Source organism: Bombus flavifrons, chromosome 6, assembly GCF_040668555.2.
Source record: "Bombus flavifrons isolate JBK064 chromosome 6, iyBomFlav1_principal, whole genome shotgun sequence".
Classification (NCBI taxonomy): Eukaryota; Metazoa; Arthropoda; class Insecta; order Hymenoptera; family Apidae; genus Bombus; species Bombus flavifrons.
Window position 1 is genome coordinate 1,147,453 of NC_138447.1, and position 25,804 is coordinate 1,173,256.

At 37.9% G+C, this 25,804-nt stretch overlaps 1 protein-coding gene across 5 annotated transcripts in view; it reads right to left on the reverse strand.

Moving 5' to 3' along the window:
• Positions 1–25,804, reverse strand: part of LOC138180724 (lachesin) — a 299,803-nt gene that overhangs the window by 106,419 nt on the left and 167,580 nt on the right. For all 5 annotated transcript variants that reach the window (XM_069114824.1, XM_069114825.1, XM_069114826.1 and 2 more), the window contains 2 exons: positions 9,144–9,302; positions 7,314–7,442 (listed from right to left, as the gene is read on the reverse strand). In XM_069114824.1, the coding sequence (XP_068970925.1) occupies positions 7,314–7,442; positions 9,144–9,302 (288 nt within the window). The remainder of the gene's footprint in view (positions 1–7,313; positions 7,443–9,143; positions 9,303–25,804) is intronic.

A 25,804-nucleotide genomic window follows, 5' to 3' on the forward strand; every position in this document is an offset into this window, starting at 1 on the left:
GGCGCGGAGACGATCGACAAGAGCCGGGAATTAGAGGCAGTGAGACCCGAGAAAGGGAGAAGGGCCGCGCCCGTCTGGCCTCTGTGAAAAAAAAGAGACAGTGGATGAAGGAACACGAAGCCGTGACCGCGGCTCGAGATCGATCTCTTCCACTTTTAAATTTAAATAAACGCCAGCTCGTAGCCGATAAGGCTCTGTGCTCTCCTGTCCTACCGTCTCGTGCAGTCTCAGTAGCAATATTTCTTCTTACGGGCTCGTAGGTGGCTAGGTAGGCGGGTAGGTGCCGCGACAGACGTGGAAACACGGCCGTAAGATCGATATCGAGAGAAAATCCGATCATTATTGTGCTTCTTTTCAGTCCTAAAAGGTTTCCGCGGCAGCTCCCGGGACTCCTTTCGCAGCAGTAGAACTGATTGAAATTTTTTAGAGAACCATCCCCCTTTGCTCCCCACTTGCGCCTTAGCCCTATTTCCTCCTCCTCCTTTTTCATCGTTCTTTTTCTTTTTCTTTTTTTTTTTTTTTTGGTATTCGTCTTCTGTGGCGCTTGATCGAATAATGGAATCCTTTGAGCGACGAGGAAGCCCCACCCGCGAATTATGATTTGCATGCGCAAAGCGGATTTCACGTGCTCGCGGTATTGTGTGTGCTCTTTTGCTTCGATAGAGGGGTAAGTGGAGGTTTAATTAAGTAGGGGAATAAAGTTACGAGTTTATATTTTTAATAATGAATGAGTCGTAGTTTTTGGGTTCGAGGTATCGTTCTTTAGTGTCGAAATTATTAGAGGGTTTATATTCTATAATTATTTATAAATATATGCCGTTAAGTATTTAGAACCACATCATATTCTGTAAAATTTTATCAATTTTATCTAGTTTTTAAAAACCTTTTTCTTTCTTGAAGGATACGAATAAAAACCCCTCTTAAGGGTATTACATACTCCAATAAATACCGATGCTCAAACCTGCTTATAGACATGTACCTCACGATCTATTTAACCGCCCAATATCTACAACATGAAAATCCCCAGGCCGCCGACCAAACCATTTTATGCGATTGCGTATAAATCGCTGACGAAAATGCTTCGGACCTAGAAAGGATCGTTCGTGCAAATTTTCCAGATCTATTCGGAGGGTGCCGGGATGTGACGATTGATTGCGAATTCACCGGTAGATTAGCGTACCACCACGAAATCACATTTTCGTTGGTTCAAGGAGCAGATGATTTCGGGGCTTTAGCCGGATAAACTGAAATCGATAGATTCAAACAGCGATCTGTAATATCGGCGAACACGCGATATGCGTTGCGAGCAGATTTCCAATTTCCTCGCTGCCGGACTATTAAATTACAATCGGCAAACATGATAAGCACGGCGCTCCAAAGTAAAATGAATATTTCAAGGAGGCATCGTTTAAATCAAAATGTCAATCCGCGCTGTGGCGTAAACCAAGAACGAGGAGGAAAAAGGAAGAGAGGAAACAGAAAACAAAATGAAAAAGATACTTGACCCGGTTGCGTTATCGATGTCGCTTATTCCACGGTTAAAGAGCGCTTGGAAATGCGCAGTCAACGTTTACCTGACAAATGAAATGCGATTTTGTGGACTTTTCAAGTTTATAGATCGATCATGAATCAAATAGAAAATCTACTTGAAAAATCAGGATGACGAAAATAATAAAAGAATCGTTCAGAAATTTTTTTGAGAATTTCTGCCGATTAAGCCGAAATCAAAAACTGCAAATATCAATTACGCGTAAAAAACGTTTAAATTTGTTGAAAAGATTGTATCTGACACGCAACTCCACACACCTCGCGGTAATTTTGTTTTTGAGTTAGTAGGTGGCTTAATTTTTGCCACAACACGTCTGTCGGTATGCGGCTCGTCCTGCGTAGATACGGCACGAATTTTTCTCGTTGCTGATTTTAATAACAGATTGCCACTGGAACCACGGCAAGGAGCAAGGAAGAAGGACATGGAGAGCCGAGTGCGAAGGGTGCCGAGAACGAGAGGAGGGCGGAGGCTGAGTCACTGCTTATACGTGACTACGTCGCCGCATCGGTACATCCGCCCCCTTTCCGCTTCCAGCTCCTTTTCTAGGTTCAACCCCTCTACATTCTCCCCAATGTCTTGCAGTTTCGTTACCTTCGACCCCGATATTCGCAAGTCGATAAGTTCTTTCGAACAGATTAAACTCGATTGGAAGCATCCTTTTATACTTTCCTTTTTGTGATAAGTTTAAAATAATAGAAGAGAAAAATTTTTAAATATTCTTTTATCGATACATTGATTAGGATGATTAAGGCCTACCTTTTGCTTGAAATTTTAATAATTTTAGAATTTACGAAATACTGAGCTATTATATAGTATTCTGTGTTCATCATTAGTATACTTTCTGTTCGTGTATTGTACAATACTTTCATACATATATGTAATCCACGTAACTAGACAAGTCTACCGTTTTTGGTTATATGTAGAGAAAGATATTAGAGAAAGAACGACTTAAAGAACTACTTTTTCAGGTACTAATCTGTAAAGTACATTTGGGATTTGTTACCCTTTAATGTAGTTCATAAAGAACAAGGAAGCAGATTGCACCGTTCAAGATATTTATTTGATGTAGGTACATTACTAGCTACAATTACTGACTTTAATATCCGGACACCCTTTTTTAAAATTAGACCAGACGACTTGAATTTTTTTCAGAAGATGAAAGGACTAGTTTACTAGATGATATGTAAAGAAAATTTTGAAAAAATTTCAATTGATCGGAATCGTGAAGAAAATAGTAAAGATCGCGTCTTATAATTCGTTTATCTGAGCCTGTAATGAAAATTAAAAAAATACGTTTTGTAGATTTATGTCAGTTATATACATGCTAAAACATCGAAATCGCCACACGTACGTACAAGACAGTCCAAGGTAATTTGTACAAATTTACACAATGTTAAACTATATATAATATTTTTCTTGTTTATAGTTTCATAATTATATCGTACATAATTATTATATAAAATTAATTGTTATATCGATAGTTTGTTCCACCAATACACGCACATGACAGTATCGATGAAACTTACGGCCAACGGTGGAATTCAAATTGTATGCAATGTACAACATCGGAACCGTATACCTGAAAAGCAAAAGCCCGCAATGAAATAAAATTTTGTTTGTCAACGATTAAAACTACCCAGAGGTCGATTCGCATATTCATTCGCAAACTACCTTCGCGTAACTGAACAAAACCTTATGTACATCCATATTCAACGTCAATTAGCCGTGACAATAGATTCGTTGGGAAAAAGATTGAATCGAGAAAGGTTAAAACACGTATAAATGATTAAACGGTCTTTGGGCAAGGAGGCGGTCACAGGTGAAAGCCCAGCCCGGGGTCTCGGTTCATTTTCCCCAACAGATTCATCCCGTTTCGTCCTGTGACCTTCCTGCCCCACGAGAAATGACCATGTCCCGTCGGCAGATTTGCCTACGTGTATCAAGCGCAACCGTCATTAACCGTGGCGGCCATGTCCAAATTAAAAAACGTCGACTTACTGGACTTTCGCTCGTGCTCCTACCTTTTTTCCCTCTGTCATTCTATCTTCCTCGCTTGCTCTCGCTGCACTCCTTAGATTACGTGCGATCGATAACGGGTGCTTTTTAGAATGCTGCCGCTGTTGCTTTGATACGTTATGCACACGGTCCCGACGTATACGCGTTTTTAAAAACGAATGGACACACTCTGAAAGAATAAATGGGCCGCGCTTCGAGGGATGCTTATAAAGGATTGATTAAAGCAAAGCACGCGGTGAGGAAGAAAAAATATAGCGAGAGGGAAGGGCAAAGCGTCAGAAGCAAAACCGCGGCATATATCTCGTTATCACCTACGCCTCGTGACTAAATCTGGGAACAGTGGTAAGAGGCGGATCGAGAGCGATTCGTTAGACTCGCCAAGGTGGAACCTTGTTTTGTATTGGAGTTAACCAATTAACTGCGTTCGACGTGTATACATGTCAATGCAAAACTTTACTTCGGTACAGTTGACGTGTACACTCGTCATGTAAAGTAAAAAATTACCATTTACTATAAAAACTAAAAATTTTATTAAAAAGTAATATGAATGACATTTAGTGGTATTTTTCCTTTATTCTACCAGTAAAACTATTATGTATTTTATAAAAAAGACAAAAAGACTTAAAAAAAATTTGATTATTTGATTATTCTCTTTGGTATACCGTTTATGTTCCGTATAATGTATTGCTTTTTGTAAATTGAATCGATTATTTTCCCCAATGCATCAGCTATTCCCCAAATTATTTTGTGTATTTTACTGTTATTCCCTGAATTGGCTTGTGAACTTTACTTTATTATTTTTTGTTGAAGTGGTCACCACTTATAAGAAAACTCTACATCTGGTCTTTTTAGTTTCTCAAGCACTGAAGCCATCGACAGCGCGTAGACAAAAGACTGCGACGAAGTCAGACCATAAACAGAAGACAAGCGATGTTGGCTTCGGGGTTTTCAGTTATTGGGTAACACAGCTAGCGTGCGGATTTGGACCAGCTCAAATTGTATTCTTACTTATAATTACACTTATATTTAAATATATTTTCTGCCTTACAATTTATCCACTAGTTTTCTCTGATTATACATCGAATAACCTCAACATTTTTTGACAATTCTTAAGTTTTTAATAACTTGTTTTGAATAAAAATGTAAGACTTCCTCGTTTTGCTGTACCTTTTTCGTAAAATTTATAAAAAGAGCATTTGATCTGCGCTTGACGTGTATTACTTGTAATTGCTTGATATAGCTGTGTAATCAGCAAGCAATTTTTGAAACTAAACTCCGCAGTTAATGAGAAAATTGGCAATTTAGAGAGCAATCGTGTGAATCTGTTTTCTCGGATCTCTGCATATTCAATATTGTATGTCAAAAGGTGTATATTGTTTCAATAAATCCTGTATTAATCTTGAAATAGATTGTCGCAGTACGTAATGAGAAATTTTATTGTCACCTTAGTTCGCTTTAATCTACTTCAAATGTACACGTGTATATACTATGTATAAACATAGAAAAAGATTCGTTTGTAAAATTATTTCCTTTTTTCTTTTGAAAATTACTTACTATGTTTAAAGCAAAAGTATGCTATCGTAATTCGCATCACTAAGCACGCAAATTCCAATTTAGTCAATTCCCAAATATTTATCTTCATCAGCTACACAATATGAGAACGAGAGGAGTTGATTCAGTGGCACGTAGCATGCGCAGATTCTGCGGCGAATTAACCATTCCCACTTCCATTTAACTTAAGCAACGTGTTCCTTTGACAGTTGAGAAGATTCAACTGCATCTGCACGAGACTTCAAGAAACCGAACGCAATCATCTCGATGTATTCATCAAACACGCAAAGATAAATTATTTTAATGGACTATTGCAGTCTAAGTTAAACTAGAGTTTGAATCGTAGGTATTTAATATTTAAAATAGAGATTCGACCTTCGACCACTTTAACTTCTTTGATTCTTTCTTTTTTAAGCAAAATCACCTTACGATATTTCACGATCCTTTATATCCACGGAACTTCCGTTCAGAGAAATATAACGACGATATCCTATCGTGATACTTTTCAGTATCGTAACTAATTCGTACTTTTTATGATTTCCTTCGTTGCTGCATAGCCAAGTGACGAATTCCGAACAACTTGATAAGCATAAAAATAATCTTCTCGTTACGAAAAGCTGATTCCCAACTTCCTTGGAACGCTTCACGCAGAAAATTATATTTTCTTTCCATTGCAAGTTTCTTCTTGAATTGGGGCCCGCGCCGGTAATGCATATCGCGGACAGAACTATTACATTACTCGATTGCAATTTGACTTCAAAGGGCTCGGGGTAATACTCGTTGACAAAAGCCTTTGCCCGGGAGCACCGGCTACAAATGGAATTAAAGGACGCCTAAAAGGATAATCCTCGGCGCGCATCCGCTGAGAGATCAGGGGCAAAAACATCCCCCTCTTTTCAACCCCCAGACCCGGTCTGGCTCTGAATCGCAATTCGACGCTTCTTTACGGCGCCGCTAAATTAATTAGTCTCGCTTTAACTAAAGGGATAACTCCTTGGTTTTCGTCTCTTGGATGGCGCGCGCGAGCATGCACGTGGCTCGGTTTTCTTATAAGCGAACGTGCAACAACGAAACCTGGTATTCTGCGTGAACCTTTGTCAGCTTTTTTGTATTCGTTTTTTTTTCGTATCTCTTATCATAGCTCTTTGATAAACGATGGACAACTTAGGATGCTGTACACTCTTTTTTGCCAGTGAATTTCTTATATTCAATGTGAAAGAAGAGAAATTATATTAAACTGTCGTTTAATTAACTTGTCGGTTAACCCTTTTTCTGTGATTAACGTCAAATCGAATATTTATCCTTCGATAATATCATATTATAAAAATTTCGGATGATATGTCATAGAATCTTTTATCGACAGCTTAAAAATGGTTAAAACGTCGCGTCGCGACAAACCGTTTAATACGACCTTTCGTCGGTAGTAATCGAGCTTTGAAGAAAAGGAAGTTGACATGATGCAGGGAACGCTCAGTATTTAGAAAAAGCAGTAACGTAACAATAGGCAAGCGTATAGGATAGAAATGGAGTAACAGTGTGTCGTGGTTCATCCCGAGCTTACTTTTATATCGCACCACCCTTACTCTTCACCCTCTGTACTATTCGCGTTTACTCTTTCGCACGAGTCAAACGTGTTTCTCTTTCTCACTTACAACCGTTGTCTCTCACATATCCCCTCGCTTCTGCTCTGCCGAGAATAGAAGGAACGAACCGCTTTGTAAGCGGCAAAGAGCCGCTTTGTCGCCGGACACATTTCTCTATTATTAAATTGTATGTTCTTCAACTCTTTAGCCATCTTTGCGCTTCATGTTTCGCGTTTGCGTGTTTCGAACAGATGAAGAATGTTTGCGATTGTATTTTCTCAATTTATATAGGTTTTAGGAATACAGAATTGATTTTAGAGATAGACAAGAAGATCAGGAGATGAAGATATTACTTAGATTAATTAGAAATATCAATTTGTTAGTTATTTAAATTTTTTAAATAATCTGATCCGCATTTGGTTTTCAACGTTTAAGTTGAAATTCCTGGTTTTTCCAGTTTGAGTCAATTTGAGACATCTTGAAGCTTTCAAGATTTTTATATGTATCTTCCATTGAATATTGATTATCGAAAATTAAAAAAGAGTCAATACCGCTCAGAATGAAAATCATTACGAGTTTACCAATATATGAATTGAAATAAAAGATTCACTTACAGTCGACGGAAACTTTGATCTGTTTGCTCACAGTCGGAGGGACGCCATTCGTTGCGATGCATAAATAAACGCCCATGTCCAGTCTTGAGATCCGTGTGATTTCCAACGTCTCGCCTTTCCACTCCAATACTAAAAATGATAAGCGACACTTTAACGTGACAGGCGATTTTGGCGCTTTTATTTTCCCTATCCGACGTCGCGGAATAACCACTCGACAGAGTCTAAAAGCTAATTTTAGTTAATTGACAAACCAACGAACAGAGGTGGAAAAAATGGCAGGAAAATGCTAAATGTATTTGTCTCCATACGAGTTCGTTCTATTATCGCAAATTCCAAGTTTTTCGAGCCTTTGTTAATTCCAGAAATTATATTTCTGTATGTCTCGCGTTATTTTCAAACTCGGTGAAATTTGCTTATAAAATTATGTGTACTATTTTCAAAGATAAAGATTGAAACTGATTTGCACGTAATTTTTATTCCATTAAAATATAATTTAGTAGTCATGGATAAGTAAAATCATTACGTTCTAACACATTGAAATTCTTTTACTGAAAAGAGGATTGTAAAACTTTTAAATCGAAGTTTACCAGTCCTCTTTATAATACAATTTAACCGTGTTTGCAAACATAAAATTAATTTTGCCACCTGATGGACACGTTAATTACACTTTTCCAATTTCGATATGTATATAACGCTTCCTGTATCGCATTTAATAAATCCTATTATGTTCGTAACCGGAATTAAATTCTTGATTTCTTTAAATAACGGGTACGCCATCTCCGATGGTTCTAATGCGTCAATTTTTATGAAGTTGAAATTCTACATATCCGTTTTAAATTCCTCCGACACACCGTGGCATCCCTTATTTACTCCAATAAATTAATACGCTTTCTGAACCGTGCAACCGTGTAAAGACTTCAACACATCGTTCTTCAAAATCCGTGGCCAACGTAATTACGCGTTACAAGATCCTCACCCTGGCCGTTTAACGACATGGAATTCGCGAGTTCCCCGAGTCCTCGGAATTACGTGACGTGTTAATGAGAAATATCTTTCCCTTCGTCCTGTTTTCATTAAATCCACTGTCTTTTGACACGTTTACATTTTCTCTCCTTCTTTTCAATCTTCCTTTACTCTTCTCTCCACGACCCTACCGCACGATCTTCTCTGTGATTGCGGTAACACAGTTTTTGAGGTAGAGCATGTTTGATCTTCGGATAGAAGTCAAACGAATGTCATTATTTTTAATTGCAGCGCGCTTCTACCCCCAGAATTTTTCGAAACACGGTTACGGATCGACGTTGGTTGTACTCTGAAGAGAACATCACATCTAAAGATTACAGATTAAAAAGGAACATACGGATAACTTAGATTTAGGTGATAATCGTTCAGACTTTTTGCGAAAAAGACAAACATATCACATTTTATGCTATAGTTAATAACATTTCAATAATATTTCAAATAATATTCATTGATTCACTGTAATTTAAATTTACAAAGCAACTAAAAGTCACCCTATATGATATTTCATATATGACAGGAAAACAAAGTGAACAGAGGACTAGAAAAACAGAAGAGAAGAGTACATGAAAAACATACGGAGAAAATAACCATTGAGGAAAAACTAGTAAAATAACGAGAGCAACTTTAGACATAAAAATATTATCAAACTGTAAAATAGAGTTATAACTATAACGGTCAATTGCGATATTAAATTATCGTTTCAAGTCAAACTCTATCATCGCAATCGTATTATCTATTGCTATTACATCGAATTAGATTGTTGTAATAATATTTATTCATGACAAGTCAATAATAACGTGTACTTACCAGAATACGTTTTGTTAATTGAGATCTTTGAACTATCGTCTCTTTTCCAACTTATAGCTGGTTTAGGACTTCCAGTCGCTTTGCACGTTAGACTCACGTTCGCACCTTCTCGCACAATGACATCTGACGAGGACTGGTAGTCCTCTATATTTGGAGGCACTGTGAACAGAAACATGTTTTTGTGTAATATTTGTCCATTAATACAGTTACATAGATTAACTCACTCATAATCAGTTGCATACTTAATCAAAATAAATGTTCTCTACATGTCTGCGAATATTACATTTAGATGAAATACAGTCGATCTTCGAAGTTCGAACATAACCCGTTCCAGGAAACCATTCGATCTTTCAGTTGTTCGAATTGCGATTTAAGTTTTACTATTTGATTTAATTAATTGAATTAATCCGTTCCAGACATTCAAAATTTACTCAATCTTTTACATTTTAACTGCCTATTTTAAAAGATCATATTGATAAATAGTAAAAAAAAAACGAGTTTCAATAAATTACTACCAAATTCATACTTTTATATTTATTGATGAGCTCCTTTCAATGTTCTATCTAAAATATAAAATATATACGACCTTTTTTTTAGCATTTTCACCTTACGTATCTTTCATTGATAACGTTATGAATGTAAATCATTTAAAAAAATACATAAATGTATATGAAAATAACTAAATGATATAAACGAAACGCTTGAAAGTGCTATTATAACGCTTGCTGAACCAATCATAAAGTCACAAGAGAACTGCACAAGCAGTGAACATAGCATTGCTTTCCTCTTTTCTTCTCAGTTGGCATTTCGCCTGACCTAGGCCTAAACAGAGAGATAATGCAGCCACGTGACGTTTACATGACAAGTGACTCTTTATCCCTTTGTTGGAGCTTCGAGTTTTCGTTTGAGTTCAAAAGTCGAATTTTTCTTGACATTCTTATTTGAACGTCGAATTGTTCGAACTTCGAGCGTCTACTTTATATTAGTTCAAAAATTGATTTTACATAGGTCAATTTGATATAAAAATCAAACAAATACTGAGAAATCTACGAGAACAAATTATATTTGGATCTGCGCAAGGCACCACAGTCTTTGACATAAATCAAACAGTAGATCCTTTTCATCGAGCAAGAAATACATTTGAGCAATGTCAAGCAGAAAGTCGTTCGCGAGCACAGCGTCAATCGCGATTGACGTGTCCGCAATCGTGCAAAAGAGCGACATCGAAAAGACGGAGGCGTTGGTCAGATCCAAGAGCGGTCATATAATAAAATTTGCATGACACAGGGTCGGCTTCGAGTGGACCCAGGTCAAGAACGCTTCAAAGAACAGGCCAACCTCAAGGATGAGTAAGAAGTTCTGAATGGCATTCTTTCACATTCAAATCGAATTCAAAGTTAAAAATGAAAAAAGGAAATGTCTAAGGAGGTAAAAGAAGTTCGGTTCGACGAGGTCGCAAAGGGGTTGAAGATGATGATACCGGAGAATCCAGTTACAATCGCGGAAACGTTCGATAGCGCGGCTCGAGACCGGTATGAACAGTCAGAAGGGCAAAGGAAACGAGAAATGCGGCCAGATGAGACGAAGAGGGAGGAAATCCCCGTTAAAAAGTCGTAATCACTGACGATAAGAGGCCCTTTCCGTGGAGGAGAAAATGTCTTGGAGAACAGGCTCGTCGCCTCGGGGACCACGATTACGGCTTGAAAACGTACGATGCGGCGAAAAAGTTTTGTCGCAGTTTCGCGTTCCAACAGGCATTTTGCCGAATATTCCTAGTTTTTATGGGAACGAAAGGGTTTGTTCTTTCGTCTTTTTTAATCTCCTATTGTTTACCGACAGTTTCGAGGTATGTTTTTTTAATTTTTTATTCTAATTCGTAGTCGTTCGATATAAAACGACTTTGAAAATGGTTGTTTTTTAATTTGCCTTTGAATTCGTTTCAACCTTTGTTACCTTCGCATACAGTCACCGTTTTCATTTTTCTTTTAATTACTTTTATAAAAATAAGTTTTTAATTCGAATACTTCTCTGACAAAACACTTACTTACAGTAAATACAAGACTTCCACGCGAAATTATAAACCTTTTGTCAATTCTTTTGTTGTAAAGGAAATTTATGAGAACTCGAGCGATAGTTTTACAAAGACAATAAAGACTTTCTGTGTCATCCCTGATTACATGGCTCTCCTTCGATAATTACTAAACCTAATTAGAGTCCGGATTACAGGTACAATCCTGTGTTAACGTACTTAGTAACCGACCAAAAATCCCTGCCCCCATTCTGATGAATACTCGTTGGCAAAGATGCGAACAGTTTATCGAAGGTAAACGTGATAAAGTGGAATCGATATTGCGGCCGTGAGATCGCCACGTATAATTCAAACGACGATAAGGCAAATGACCATAATGAAACCTCAAGCAAATCCAATTTCCATGCGAATCGCCGCCGATTGTTATCCAAATGACAAAAGCGAGCCACTTCTGGTGAGTAAATAAACTACCAGAAAGGTCTAGTTAGAAAAATTATGAAATATATTCAGTTTTTAAATATCTCTTATAGTGAATAAAAAAGAAATTTCTATAGAGATATTATTGAATTATATTTAGCATATGTCTTCTGTTCTAAATGAAATTTTCCGCACGAAACTCGAATCGTTGTTTGCATAAAATTCCGTTTATTGTATCGATAAAAATATAACCGCAGAATTGAAATTTACAATAGTGTATAACATTAAATTTTACTCATTCTATACTATATCCAGCATTGCAACGTTACATCGTACAACATTAATTCCCCCAATCTAGAAATCGTTATCAATCGTTATAAAAGCAAATTAAAGAACGAAGCATGGATTTAACATGTAGCTTGTAAATTCACGTATATACCTTTATAATTATTAATAACGTTGGAGATATTTACAATTCAATAAATTTCCACCTGCAATGTATTAATATTTTTATCCATTGAAGATTTTACAAACGCGACAAGTGTTAATGAATAAACACATTAACAATTGTCTAAGTGATTCGTTACAGGCTGAAAGAGTTTTCCACGAAACTGAATTGATCAGTGAAAGCGGGACCGAACGTGGTAAAAGACATCGCATAAGAAGATTTGTAACCCTTTTCAGTTATTAACAAATTATATGTTTATACACGTGCACACGTGTGTTTTCCTTAGGTTAGTGCACGATTATAGTAGTGTTTTTCATTTGTAGATATTATATGATATGACTACCAATCAATTTACGATTAATACCATTAATGATTTGATGTATTCAATCTGGCGTCAGTCATCGGTGATTTGCGATAGTTTAGTGTCATTTGATCGCATGAATTATTATATTAATGGAACTAAATATTTACAAATAATCATGAATATGTATTTAGGAATATATAATTGAAATAATTCTATGTGCAATACTTGCATTTTTATTCCTGCAGTTCAACGAAGATTCAGATAATTAATATTTTCTAAAGTATTACTCTTTCCTGAAACAACATAAAATAAAGATAAACGGATCATATCCAGCATAGAAGGAAGCACTTCGGCATTATTAAAATCGTATCAACGTAGATTGATTTTTCATGGAAGGTTCGTGACTCGTTAGTCCCAGAAACCACTGGCGGAAAACACACTGTGCTTGAAAAGGACGCGGTATTAAAAATTAATACAGCACAAGAGGAGTATAAAATTGTCGTAGAGGAAAGGGATGCTTTTATGCTCAGACTGTAACAGCTAAGAAGACGAAGACACTACATTCATCGATCCTTTTTATCCTTTAATTATTTTTTTTCGTTGTGATTTATTAGACTATTTCTACACATAAATCCACCACAAAATTGCTATGCAACGAATAATTGTAATTCAATGAAATCCTTAATGGTGTGTTATTATTATTAAAAGTATAGTTATTTTATATTTCAGTCAAAACTCTATTCGCAACTCAATATTCCTACGATATGCTTTGGAACCAAGCTGTAACTCAGCATTCACACTTCCACTGTAGGTTCTTTCGTCCGGAGCATCGACAGACTGCATTTTACGACTGGAGAGAAAAAACTTCCTTTTCGATCGAATACCCTTCATGAGTGTTCTTCCATTAACACGTGAAGCGTCAGACTGCAGAGGAAGGGTGGGGGAAGAGGCTTAATTTAAAAGTCTAAATGCGATTCGAGCATCTAAGCGTTTCCTGGGCAAACCGGCTAAAGCCTTGACGATCCTCTCGAACGTATCCTGTTTGTGTGGAAATTTCAGCCGATCGTTATTCTGCGGTACACGAATGCGGCCGACTAGCGGAAATAAATAACAAAGACAATTCCATTCAATTATATCACTGTCATATTATGGGAAAAGATATATATATATATATATATATGTCGTATCAAGAGGAGTAGATTGGCATCTGTCGTCTGCATCACCGTGTGCGACCAAAACCGGTTGATCGAAACCGACATGCGTGGTTCGCATGATTGGTGTATACATGCCGGTCCAATGAGATATATTTCACTGGACCATTCACGCTTAGTTTTCGTGTAACACGCCACGACTAATTATTATCTTTTCTCGAGACTTGAACGCAGATCGATCGTCTATTCGTATAAAGATATTAAGTTAAAAACAGTCAAAATTGGACATATCAATACGTACGTAACGATTCACGTATTTCAACGTCTCGTGTGCCGAGCAAGTGAGCAAATTAAGCAAACGCGCAAAACAAAGCATCACAATGATTTACGAGCTGATCCGTCCTCGTACAAACACCGAATATTACGTCTTGTTTGTAATTTCCTAATGCTGCATGATTTTATCACGTAATTCAAATAAAACATGTTATATTATATTTATAAAATACACCGTCAAACACGTGATAATTGTACGCGATTTTGTTGAGCAGATCTCTCTTACTAAGCAAAAGCGTAAAACGGAATTCAATCGATGCATCGCATTTTCAGAGAGAAATCAAAATAAGAGAATGAAAGAAAATGCAATAGGAGAAAAGAGGAAAAGGTCGAACGCGGAAGATCACACGGCAGATACGGTAACGCGAATATTGAATTATTCCACTGGAAATTAATCGCGAAAATACCCATATCGCGACGCTAAATCGCGTATCATTCACGTAACCATTTCGTGTCGATAACAAACGACAAACAAAACAAAATATGTATTTATACGATCCGCGGTTATCGTTTCTTTCAACGTCGTCTATGGTGACACGATATTGTCATTCAACGGCGATATATTTTGTCCAGTACTTATTACCTTGACGACATATTTACGACATCTAAACATAAATCAAAATAAAAAAATTTTATACGTTTGTGGCTAAACGAAAAGCGATTTGTTTAAATTTCGTATTCCATTCGTAATATATGTACTTAAATCTCTTACCACAGATTTGAACATAGGAATTTGTTCTTTATGGCTGATGTAATAATACAGGAATTAAATACATAAATGAAAGACAGATCGTGCCAACTGAATTCACACAAATCGATACGAATCATTTCGATAAATTCTTTACTAAGCTTAAGGGGAACTATACACTGTACGTATCGTACGAAAGAAATTTTATTTTCTATTTTCACTATTACAGTAACAAGCAGATTTATATATATTTCCAGCTGATCTATTTATAATTCAGTAAATTGCAATTGCACTCGAAACTTTGTTTATAATGCATCAGTCTTACTTTAGTCTCTCTTTTCTTTGAATTTGTAGTACTGCTACTTTGAAAATGTACAAACTTCGTAGAGTAAAAGCGAAGAGTAACTTACAACGGAGTTTTACTACCTTTGTATCAGATATTTTGAACGAAACGCACTTTAACTCTCCTCTTAACTCACCGTTAAAGAGAATTATCCCATAATTAGAATTTTCTAATGTTCTTTATTAATTTTTAAATGATTTACTATTATGTTGTAATTATCCTACTATATATTTGAATACTTCTGATAATGTTCTGATCTATGTCGCGAAATATGTGGAGGATACTTACCGCGGATATGTAAATATATACAGTGGAATTACCGATGCAATGTAATGTTCAGCTGTGGTCCACAAATGCATAAAATAATAATCATTGCTAGCTCTTTTCTCCCCCGAAACATAAATGTCAATGGATAGTGCCAAATGCGCATCGACTGACAGTGAACGTAGAACGATGGTATGCATACATATTTATGTATATATATCATCTTCCCTATGTAGTAAATCGATGCTTCATTGACCGGATAGTCGTAATGATTCTTCGAAAGAAAAGATGGCTATGACTGTCCCCTTCCTCTAGCGGGAAATCACAGAAAAAATTGTCCCCGCGGGATGCGCGATGTAACGCGAGACAGAAGAATGGCGATGGACGAGCTAAAATATACGATAATCGTTAAGCCGGAAGCTAACACTATCGACGTTCGTGCGTTTGTCGTTTATATCAAACGTCGAAAATGTTCGTCGAAAGTATTCGTCGATAGGAATCGCTCGCGTTCGACTCTCCCTTCAGGACTGATCCTTCCTATTTTTCTACCAGATTGTAGAGTCACGATAACGACCTTAACGCAGGGCAAAATATTCCTCCTGGCTGTCACGTACTTCCAAATCCCGAGTTTCACTGGCTTGACCCGGCAAAATTGATTAATGTCATGTCGGAAATTAACGCTATCGCGCACGCTTTTAATCTCCTTGCGCTTGGACACGAATTAATGGTCGTCTTTGAACGATTTCAAAGTAGCGCAACGCAGTAAAGTACGCAATGGCTCGAGACGGGAGAAGCTTCGTTCGATTAAATATACTTTTGATGAGCGTTTATAAGTAATGAGGCTAAATATTTGGGACGATGGAGGTCGTTTCCGCCTTACAAGAAGAATAAATGTTGTCTGCTCAAAGAAATGCTAACAGTATCGATAATTGTAATCGGTTAACATTTAAAGTTTCTTTATATGATGGAATTACATTAAAATCTTACTAAGATGCACAACATTTTAGGAAATAAACAAATCATAGATCAGGAACTTGATACCATTCGTTAAAAGTGATCGATAGACGAGCATCAGAAAAATTTATCCAGGCGTAAAAATTTCAAACACCGTATCGTTGTTCGTAGATTTTACCGAAAGTAGACTAATTAAACGAAATTTAAATTAAAAGATTTTCCAGCGCGCAACCAACGTAACCGATCAAATAATTGCACAGTTTTTTCGCGAATTCGCGAGACGCGTGAGTTATAATCGGCCAGGCGTGTCCTTTCATCCTCGAATCTGATTATTGCATTTTACAATCGAACGAAAGAACCATTCTCGTTTCACTAATACATATATCCAGGCAAGCGTATATTCAAACGAGGCGAATTCGTTTGTCGTTATGCCGCGATAGAAGACAAAACGAGGAGGAGATAAAATATGAGAAAAAGAAGGTGAAAAAGCAGACGAAGGGAAAAAATATTTAAAATTGTGCTCGACTTATTAGCAATTTATACTTTTTCCGATAATCACGGATCGATGTGATACCACCAGGGACGTGCTCGTATCACCATTAAGAATAATTTGCATTTGGTGTCGCGCCGCTTCGCGCTGACGGTTATTGCGATTCCCAGGCGACACTTCGATTCCACTTTCGACCGTATGACTAATGCATTTTCAAACGAAACGTGAATAGACACACGTTACTTCGTGGTGGGTTCTCCACGAACATGCTACCCGAAAGCAGATCCGGAATTCCAAAGTTTTACAGTCTTCCATAGACAAAGTTGGAACGAGTTGCGCTCTGAATATTATATTATAGTATAACAAGCTGTTCTACCGACATTGTTGTAACGAACGATAAGAACACGGCTGGTGGTACGCTGAAATTTCATATTGCGTTTTCTTTAACTGTTTGTACTTTGATTATATCGGATTGGAATACGCCGTTCCGATTTCGTTGCGGGAATAATAATTTTATAGCAGTCGTAAAGTGAGATTTTTTATCGAATTGACTTCTGCACGGGTTTAGAGATGAAGATTTGAGTACCTTGGTTCAGGAAGTGCACTTTCATTATACTAGATGATTAACGTTGTAATAATTATTAGACTTTTTTATGATGACTCCAATTTCAAACGAATATATAATTAATAACAATAATAATTAATAGCAAATACGTGAAATAGGATATCCATTTCTCTCTGTTCGTGAGATTACTATCGTCATGCTAAAGACACCGTTGCTAAAGACATCAGCAAACACGCTCCCGACCTATGCGCAATTCATTTTCATTTAATCTAATTCGAACGAATCTAAATATTCGCTTAAATAAATAATTACATACGTTTCAATGCTGCCGTCGCTATTGATAAATAATTAAAAGAGTCAAGCTTATTACTTGTAAGAATGCGGGAATTGTCGCAAATTTAGCCAATTTATCATCGCATCCCGTTATCGGTTAACCGGGAATAATCGCTATCATAAATAATCAGCGTACGCAATCTGCGGGACAATTATTCGAGCCTCTGGAAATTTATTCGAGGAGTTATCCCGATAAGATGTACAGCTTTCGCTTGAAATAGCAACGAAGCCCCCTTTCGGATGGTTCGTTTGCTGGCCGAAACGCCGAGTGAAGAGGGTCGTTTCTACATATTCATATATAAATTGGCCCGAGTACCTGCCACTCCCCGCTGAAATTCTACCTCCGTAGCATTCCCAAATGAACCATGACGTGTATTTTGTGCGCGAGCAAATATTTGTCTACGGCCGAAACACGTAAAAGTTCTCCTGATTTCAGCAATGTGCCCGGATTATCATCAGTATAGGAATTTTTATCGGTTTATCTCTACAAGACTGGAAGAGTAGGCGTAGAAAACATCAAACAAAACTATGGTCAGATATATTACTTGATAGATGTAATTATTTGATAGCTGTAGAACAAGATCTCCGTATTAAAAATTAAGCGCTCAAAGTCGATGGAATGTAAGGGGTCGAATTTAAGTAAAACCGTGATTGGCGCGAGTCAATTGCGCGTCTCGAAAAGCAACAGCGAAGTTCCACTCAATCCTATGAATTACCGCAGGTGTCCGACGATCTGCTACATTAATGCTAATGCGGGGTGTTACCGAATTGTTCAACAAGCGCAGATTGAACAGCGTGGCCCGTTATACGGCAGCCGCGTACGGACTGTTGATGCATTATTCAAGCGCAAACGCCACCACGTGTACGCTGCCGCGGCGTTGTTGCGCGTTAACTTACCCTAAACTCTACCAGCATCAGTTCGTACGGAGGACAGACAACGAGAGAGCGAAAGAGAAACAGACCGACGCGACGGCATGCTAACACTAAGGGTCCACCCGTGCTTCGCGCTTCGAGCCACGAGAACATGTATGTACGCGGAAACGTCGTCGCGCCTTGAATTATTAGCGTTTTCCCTCTGTGCTATTCCAGGATACCGAGTATCTGTGTAACTTGCAAGTTTCCCTGTATGCAATGTAAATCGGAAGCAAGACTCTTTAAAGATTTTCAGTAAAATTTGATAGCAATGCTTTTCACTCTTTTACATGCGGATAGCTGTCATAGAAAGGAACGTGCTGAATTAAATATTTTTCTACTTTGTCATACCATAGACATTTCTATTTTAACACCTTTATAACCCTGGATGATATATCTTGTAACTGGTACTACCACGTCTGTATCGGGTCGCCAGATATCTCATCATGAACGTTAAACAGCTGGTATTGAATGGCCAGATATCTTGTCCAGAGTTATGGATTAGTTATGGATGGAGTTTAAGGGTTAACAACTTGCAGGTAAAAGTCTTCGTTTTTCTTGGACAGCGATAATTTAATTTATTCCGTTGAAGGCTTAAATAATCAGCATAATGAAACGATGGGATTTTGTCTTGTTGCCGATAGATATCCGGACCGAGTCTTCGTTTACCCTCTACGACGCGGCAGTCCATGAAATCTTCGTTGTCCGTAATTGGCCACTCGAGAAATAGAGAATAAAGCGGTAGAGATCATGTTTGTGAAGGACCAGCCGATTCTCCAGATACTGGCCGCCATTTCACGAGTCGAATAAATATGCAAGGACTTAAGCAAGTAGCGAACTTTGTGCATTGCTTGGCCGTCTGCCGAACACGGTTCGATTTCCTCGTAGTGCCTCCAGTAGTTTCCTCCATGTACCGAGTAGGAAAACAAATTTTTCTCGAACATGCTTTTCACCGAGCCTAATGATCAGCGAGTATTATTGTGTTCACGGGCGCTTTTCTATGGGGTCAGACGGAGAAAGTCTCCAATTAGGGAATTTCCCGGGGAATAGCGGTGAAAAAATCACGTTCACAAACGGGTCAGACACTCAATGCGAAATATAAACCTGAAGAGGACCAAACTTATTCCTTTAGACGTTTATACTTGGCTTGTTGCGGAGTTTTCTTTTGAATGGATTAATAGCAAGAAAGTCGATACATGAGTTATTAAAGGTAGGATAAAATTAACAAAATAGTATTAATATTATTTGTAAAGCGGGATGAGATTCACTCGTTATTTGTATTTATGCTTCGCGTATTTAATTAAAGGTATTTGTTGACCGATGGATAAAAATTTGAAATTTGATTGAAATATAGAAATACTAACTTTTAAACTTCCTAAACAAAAACACTTACAATTTTAGTATCGCAATAAATAGCTAATCCAAATCAATCTTAGAGGCCAGTAAAAACAGTCGTCGACAAATATAGAGATGTGTGACAGCTTGGGCAAACATTTATTGTAAGCAAAGAGTTGTCAAAACAAGGAACGAAACGAGACAAATCGACGAGTCCAGAATGCACTTGGAAAATAAATGTCCGTACGCTCCACGAGATTTGGAAGGAAAGGGACCTGAGTTTATTCGGCAAAGTGGAGGATTGCAAATAGAAAAAGACCAAACAATACCAGCGTCCTCGTCAGAACCGGAAACACGATCGACTGGTGAAACGGGACATATTTTGTTTACGGATATCAATAGTTGGAATGATTCGCATGGGCGATTCGGCGACGAACCTATAAACAATTGATACTTTACACGCCGAATTTTTACCGTTTGTTGGCAAGAACTGATTGGGAGACAGTTTTTGCTTCTACAACAGCAATCGAAAAGTTTCGTTACTAATTTATACCATACGTGTAGAATGAAAGAGTAAACAGGTGTTACGATTTGGTCAAATTCTTACTTCCTTAGCTTAAATAACATTGTACAAATAGTATAATATTAAGTTACGATGCTAAATTATTTTATAGAGTTTAAATGGTTTCTGTTAATAGTGCGAACTATAGTGCTTCATCGAAACGACATATCATCGTATAACATAGTTCCAAGTTTATTTTACAATTGGACTTCCTTAACGTAGTGCAGTGTCAAAAGGTGTTTCGAGTCTCATTACCTTGGAGTCAAAGCGTGTGATTGAAATCCTAATGAAATTCCGCGCGTTCTCGCCTCCAAGGAAGTGGAAGCTACACCGAGAGGAAAAAAGTACTGCGATGCTTTGACAGACATTCGGAAATTAAGTGGTAGTAGGTGCGAGATGGAGTAACGCGTTTTGCAACTTAACGGAGCACGATCCGCAAACACAAAGCCCCGTTAGAGGCTCGTGTCGAAATGACTGTTATGCGGCCCGTTGAATGAAGCCTCCGTTGCAACCACAAATTACTAATTACGCCGGTCCCCCTTAGGGAATGCGGTGTCGAGCTCGCGCACCGTATGACATACGACCGCGAGACGACACGCGCGTTCTCTGATACAATACGTAACGTATACGAGCACAGCGAGACCCTTCCTTTGTGTCATGTTATACGGCTGGCCTTTGAGTATTCTTGAATTCGACTCGTGAAACTCGATGGCCGGATAAAAGCTGTGCAACGGTACCGTGTCTTTTGACCGGACAAACGCCGTAACGGGCAGGCAGAGAGTAGAGGGAACAGGGTGTTAAAAAAGACCTGCACGGGGCAAGCATTGTGAACAAGGCTGCTTGTGTTTCATGGCAGAAAGAAATGCATTCCCTCGTTAATGGACGCATAAAAACTACTTCCGTCGAAGAGAACTTGCTCGGAGATTATTCCGTCTCTTATTTTTTCTTGTTACGTTTCTTTTTACCCTTTCTTTCCATCCCTTTCTTTTTCTTTTTTAGATAAATATCTCGACACTGTGTCCTCGACGTTGTCCTGCTGCTGGTCGTAATTCAAAGGATCCGCTTGAATTTCATCGTCTTCCGTCCTCGACGAGAGAACCCCCACTAACTCCTATCGACTTTCCAATAAAACGGAACTCGAGGAAACGGTCGGAGAAAAGGAGAGCAGAAACAGATATGAAATTGCATACAGGCTCGCGAGTATCATAACATGCTCCTTTTACTCGTTACGAAGGAACGCCAATTGAACCGACAACAACCCTTCGACTCTTCTGCCGTCCCGATCTCGGCAACTCGATAACCGGCAAAAACGCGACGGACGCGCGTATCCCAGACCAGTCGAGAGACAGCACACTCTGTGAAGGAGACAAGCAAGCGACGAAAGGAAAGGATGAATACCCGAAATGTCGAAAAATGTGCAGCAAGAATCGGAAGCTCGACATCACCGTAGTGTACGCTTTTCAGCTCCATTCGAGCTTCTTTCCTAATTAAGCTCACCGACTTGGCTCTAAATCGAATAAAAGTCAAATAGTTTCCGGCTTCCACCTTATTTACGAGAGGACAGATTAAAAAAAAAGAGTGGCTGGAGACGAAACGGTACGATCTCCGATCATTTGACGAGAGACTAAGAGATACGGAGAAAATAAAGGACTGTGTGTACGCGATATTGGATAAAACGGAGCGATCATCGAGTTATCGTTATCCTCAATTCATGGATCATCGCGGAATTCAATGGCGAGCATGAAATCGGCGTGTTAGGTGCGTACGTGCCACGTTCTAAGGGGAATCTTTCATGGAATGTCGCTGCTACGGAAAATTGATTGGCCGGTACATTCGCAGCGTATCGACCACCGGGATAACGCGATGAAGTTTGTATCTACCGAATGGAATCGTTTCAATCGGTTTTTATGAGGTAGTACAAAGCAATGTTACACGTGTGTGGACTGTGCTTTATTTCGATAATTGTTAGATTGGAGAGGAAAGTCTCATAAAAAAGTTTCTCTTAAGAGAATTTTTTATTAATCGATACTTCGATTTAATTTCCATTTTTATTATTAAAATAACAAGTGTGATTTTTATATACCAACAAATTTTCTTCGTGTTAAGGAACATGGAAAGTCCACCATCGAAGGAACGAACCTATCAAAATATATACTTAGTGCCGTTCTAAACCCTTTCGTAACAATCTTCTAATTCATGTCAGAACTTCTAAATCCCGTGCATAGACCGTACTTCTCATAACATTTATCATCCCTAATTCCTATCTCTTACTTAATATTACACGAATGTTCTTGATCCGTCGAACGAATCACGTTTCTCCTCGAGTTAACAAACAAAAGTGAAATGTGCGAAGAAATGAACCTCCTGAAACGGTCGAGCACCGGCAGTCAAACAAGCCGGGTTATTCTCCGGCATGGCTGTTAAAATTTATTCCGTGGAATCGAATGTTCTGGACCGCTCCTCGAAACCGGTGTTCGACTGGATAGCGTGCGAGAAACGTGCTCTAGCGTGCTCGGGTAAACAGCGCGGCAACAATCGAAACGCAGCGCGGTTACGATTCCCGGATAATTTACATGGGAATTCAAGCGGAGAGAGTGTGGCGCGTACGCGCTCGCGAGACAGAGCTAACGCAGCCCGTCGAAATCGTCAAACTCGTGAAAAGCGTTTATTAGCTCAGGCAGCAAGGTAAACGCCTCAGGTGGTAACTTTAAGTGATTCGGTCCGTATGGAATATTTACACACGTTACACGTTTCTCCTTGCGTGCCCAGAGCTGAGAGAGTGAGTGAGTGAGAGAGAGAGAGAGAGAGAGAGAGAAGAAAGAGAGAATGGAGGGCTTGAGTTATGGCAGAGCTTGCATTGTGTCTGTTCCGTCGGTATTATCACGAAGTACCGTTTCGAAGTCTTCCGTGTATTTGTGCTACGTCGGGCCAAGAGTCCCGTGGAAACAATTAATCTAGCCCTCTGATTACTCCACCGACTACTGAAGCATCCACCGCCCTCCCTCCACTTCGCCAAACGACTGAGCTTCCGCTTCACCGACGACTTCAGACGTCAAAACTCGAGATATTAATATGTTCTCCCGGATGGTAGAACGAAGACTGACTCTCTCTGACACACTCAACCACTCTCACGGATGCCCTCTGCTGATTAAATTATTGTTGCCCTGTCCTTTCAACAGGCCGGGATACTTTCTCCTTTGACCCGGAATTCTATTGCGTCCAACGGCTTGCTTTCCGAGAGTCTCACCAATCGTTGAAACGCAAGCGGGATTTTTAAATATTTTATTCGATGATAGAGACATCGCCCAGGGACGTCGTTATACAAAGCGATGTTTTGCTCGTGTTTTTAAAAAGAGAAAAATATCCTTCTCTTCGCTCTTCTTCTTTTTTCTTCTAATTATTTTAGAAAATATGAAAAAGGAAAATAAGAAAGAGATCACAGATCTGTACGTTACTATTACGATTGCAATTATTAGTGTGAAAATTGGTAAAGGACATAAATGTTAGTTTAATCTGGAAAGCTAAATTAGCTTTAAACTAAATCTGGAGCTTAACTTACTAAAGAAAGTGACACGTAACATACACCGACTATAAGTTAACCGCTTTTTTACTTGCTAATCACTGACAGAATTACGTTACCAAAAGCATCCGATATGACAGAGTACCTAGTTCTCACCGCAAACAAGCTGACGGATATACTAGCTTACTCAACTGAACGTGTTTAAAGCTTCAGCGTGCTATTTCTAACATTCCCTTAACGGTTTTTACTAAATCAATCAAATTTTATTAATCCTTCTTATCTTAAAATTAACTTAAAATATAAGTGTTGTATAATTTAGCTTGTTGTAGAACTGTATCTTGATTGAGGTAAACATACAGTAGATCACCATATAACACAGAAATCGTATAATGTGTAACGTATCTTTCGCGTTGTAGGGTTACCATAGAACCGTGTAAATTTCATATATACAATGCCGGGCAAAATAATAATTTAATCTTAATTATAATTTCTCGAAGATCACTTAGAATTTTTTAATATAACACATAACGTCATAACTATTACGACGCAGATAGAAGTAATCTGTTAGTAAATAAGATTGTCCTTGCTGGCTTTCTGAATAAGCAGCAGAAAAACGCAAATCCTGAAGATGAAATGATAGCACACTCGAGCATTATGCTGATATCCTTCAGTAGTTTGTGAATTGCTAAGCAATCAATAACATGTATCGAGTCTTAGAGTTAAACGTCGACATGGGTTGCGAGAAAAAATTTACTAAAACCGAAATTGCAAAAATTGTTGAACTAAAAAATCAGAATCTGTTTCTAAAATTTCAAATATTGTAAAAAGGTCCTGTAAATTATGAGTGGGAAAAAGTTGTGGAAGACTGTAAGCATTATCAGAGCGCGAAAAACGGACCATTATTCGTGTTGCCTCAAACTCAACATTAACATCATGCGATATTGCTCAAAAAGCAGGCATCACGGCAAACGTCCCAAGTTTTCACCGTGTTCTTGAGAAACGTAAATTTATTCAACGACTAAAAATGAAACAAAAACCACCTCTAACGAAGCAACACGAAGAGGAACGGTTAACAGTTTCAAGAAAACGTATTTATTTGAACAAGAAATGGAAACGAATTTTATTTATCGATGAAAACAAATTTAATATGGATGCTCCAGATGGATTTTCATTTTATTATCATGACTTAAGACAAGCAGAAATTATAAACAAACGACGACAAATGAATAGGAATTGTATGATGATCTGGAACAGAATCGAATATAAAGGCAAAACCGATGTATGATTTCTTGAAGGAAAAATGAATAGTCAGAAGTATATAAATTTAATGCGACAAGAAATTAACGAACACGTACAACGAATTACGATAGGAAAATTTATTTTTGAACATGATAATGATTCCATTCACCGAGCTAAAATTGTAGAATCAAGAATAATTTTTTGAAACAAAAACCATCGATTTTACTATGTCCTACACGTTCCCCTGATTTGGATATTATCGAAAATTCTTAGGGAGAACTAGCAATATATAAGAATGGAAGGCCGTACGATGATATTTAATAATTGAAGAAAGCTATTTAAATCTTTACAAAATCGGATGTAATAGAAACTAAAGGTTAATATTATAATAAATAACATACTAATAATAAAACCCATTATTAATTTTCTGTTAATTGCTGCACAACTTTTCTTTTTGTGTGAATATATGTATAAATTTGGTAAATGTGCTATCATTTCGCCTCAAGAATTTAAGCATTTCCTCTGCATATAGGGAAGGTTAGCAAGAACGAACTTTTTTACCACCATTCCCTGCGTTGTAATAGTTATGACGTTATGTGTTACATTCAGAAACTCTATAAGGTCTGCAAAAAATTAAAAATAGCACACATGTGGTATTATTTCGTTCGGGACTGTGTTTACATAATTAAAATGGCATACATAGTGGAGGTGTAATTGTTAATCAAACTGCGAAACAAGAGCAAAATAATTATAATGCTTCGTATAAAAATTGCA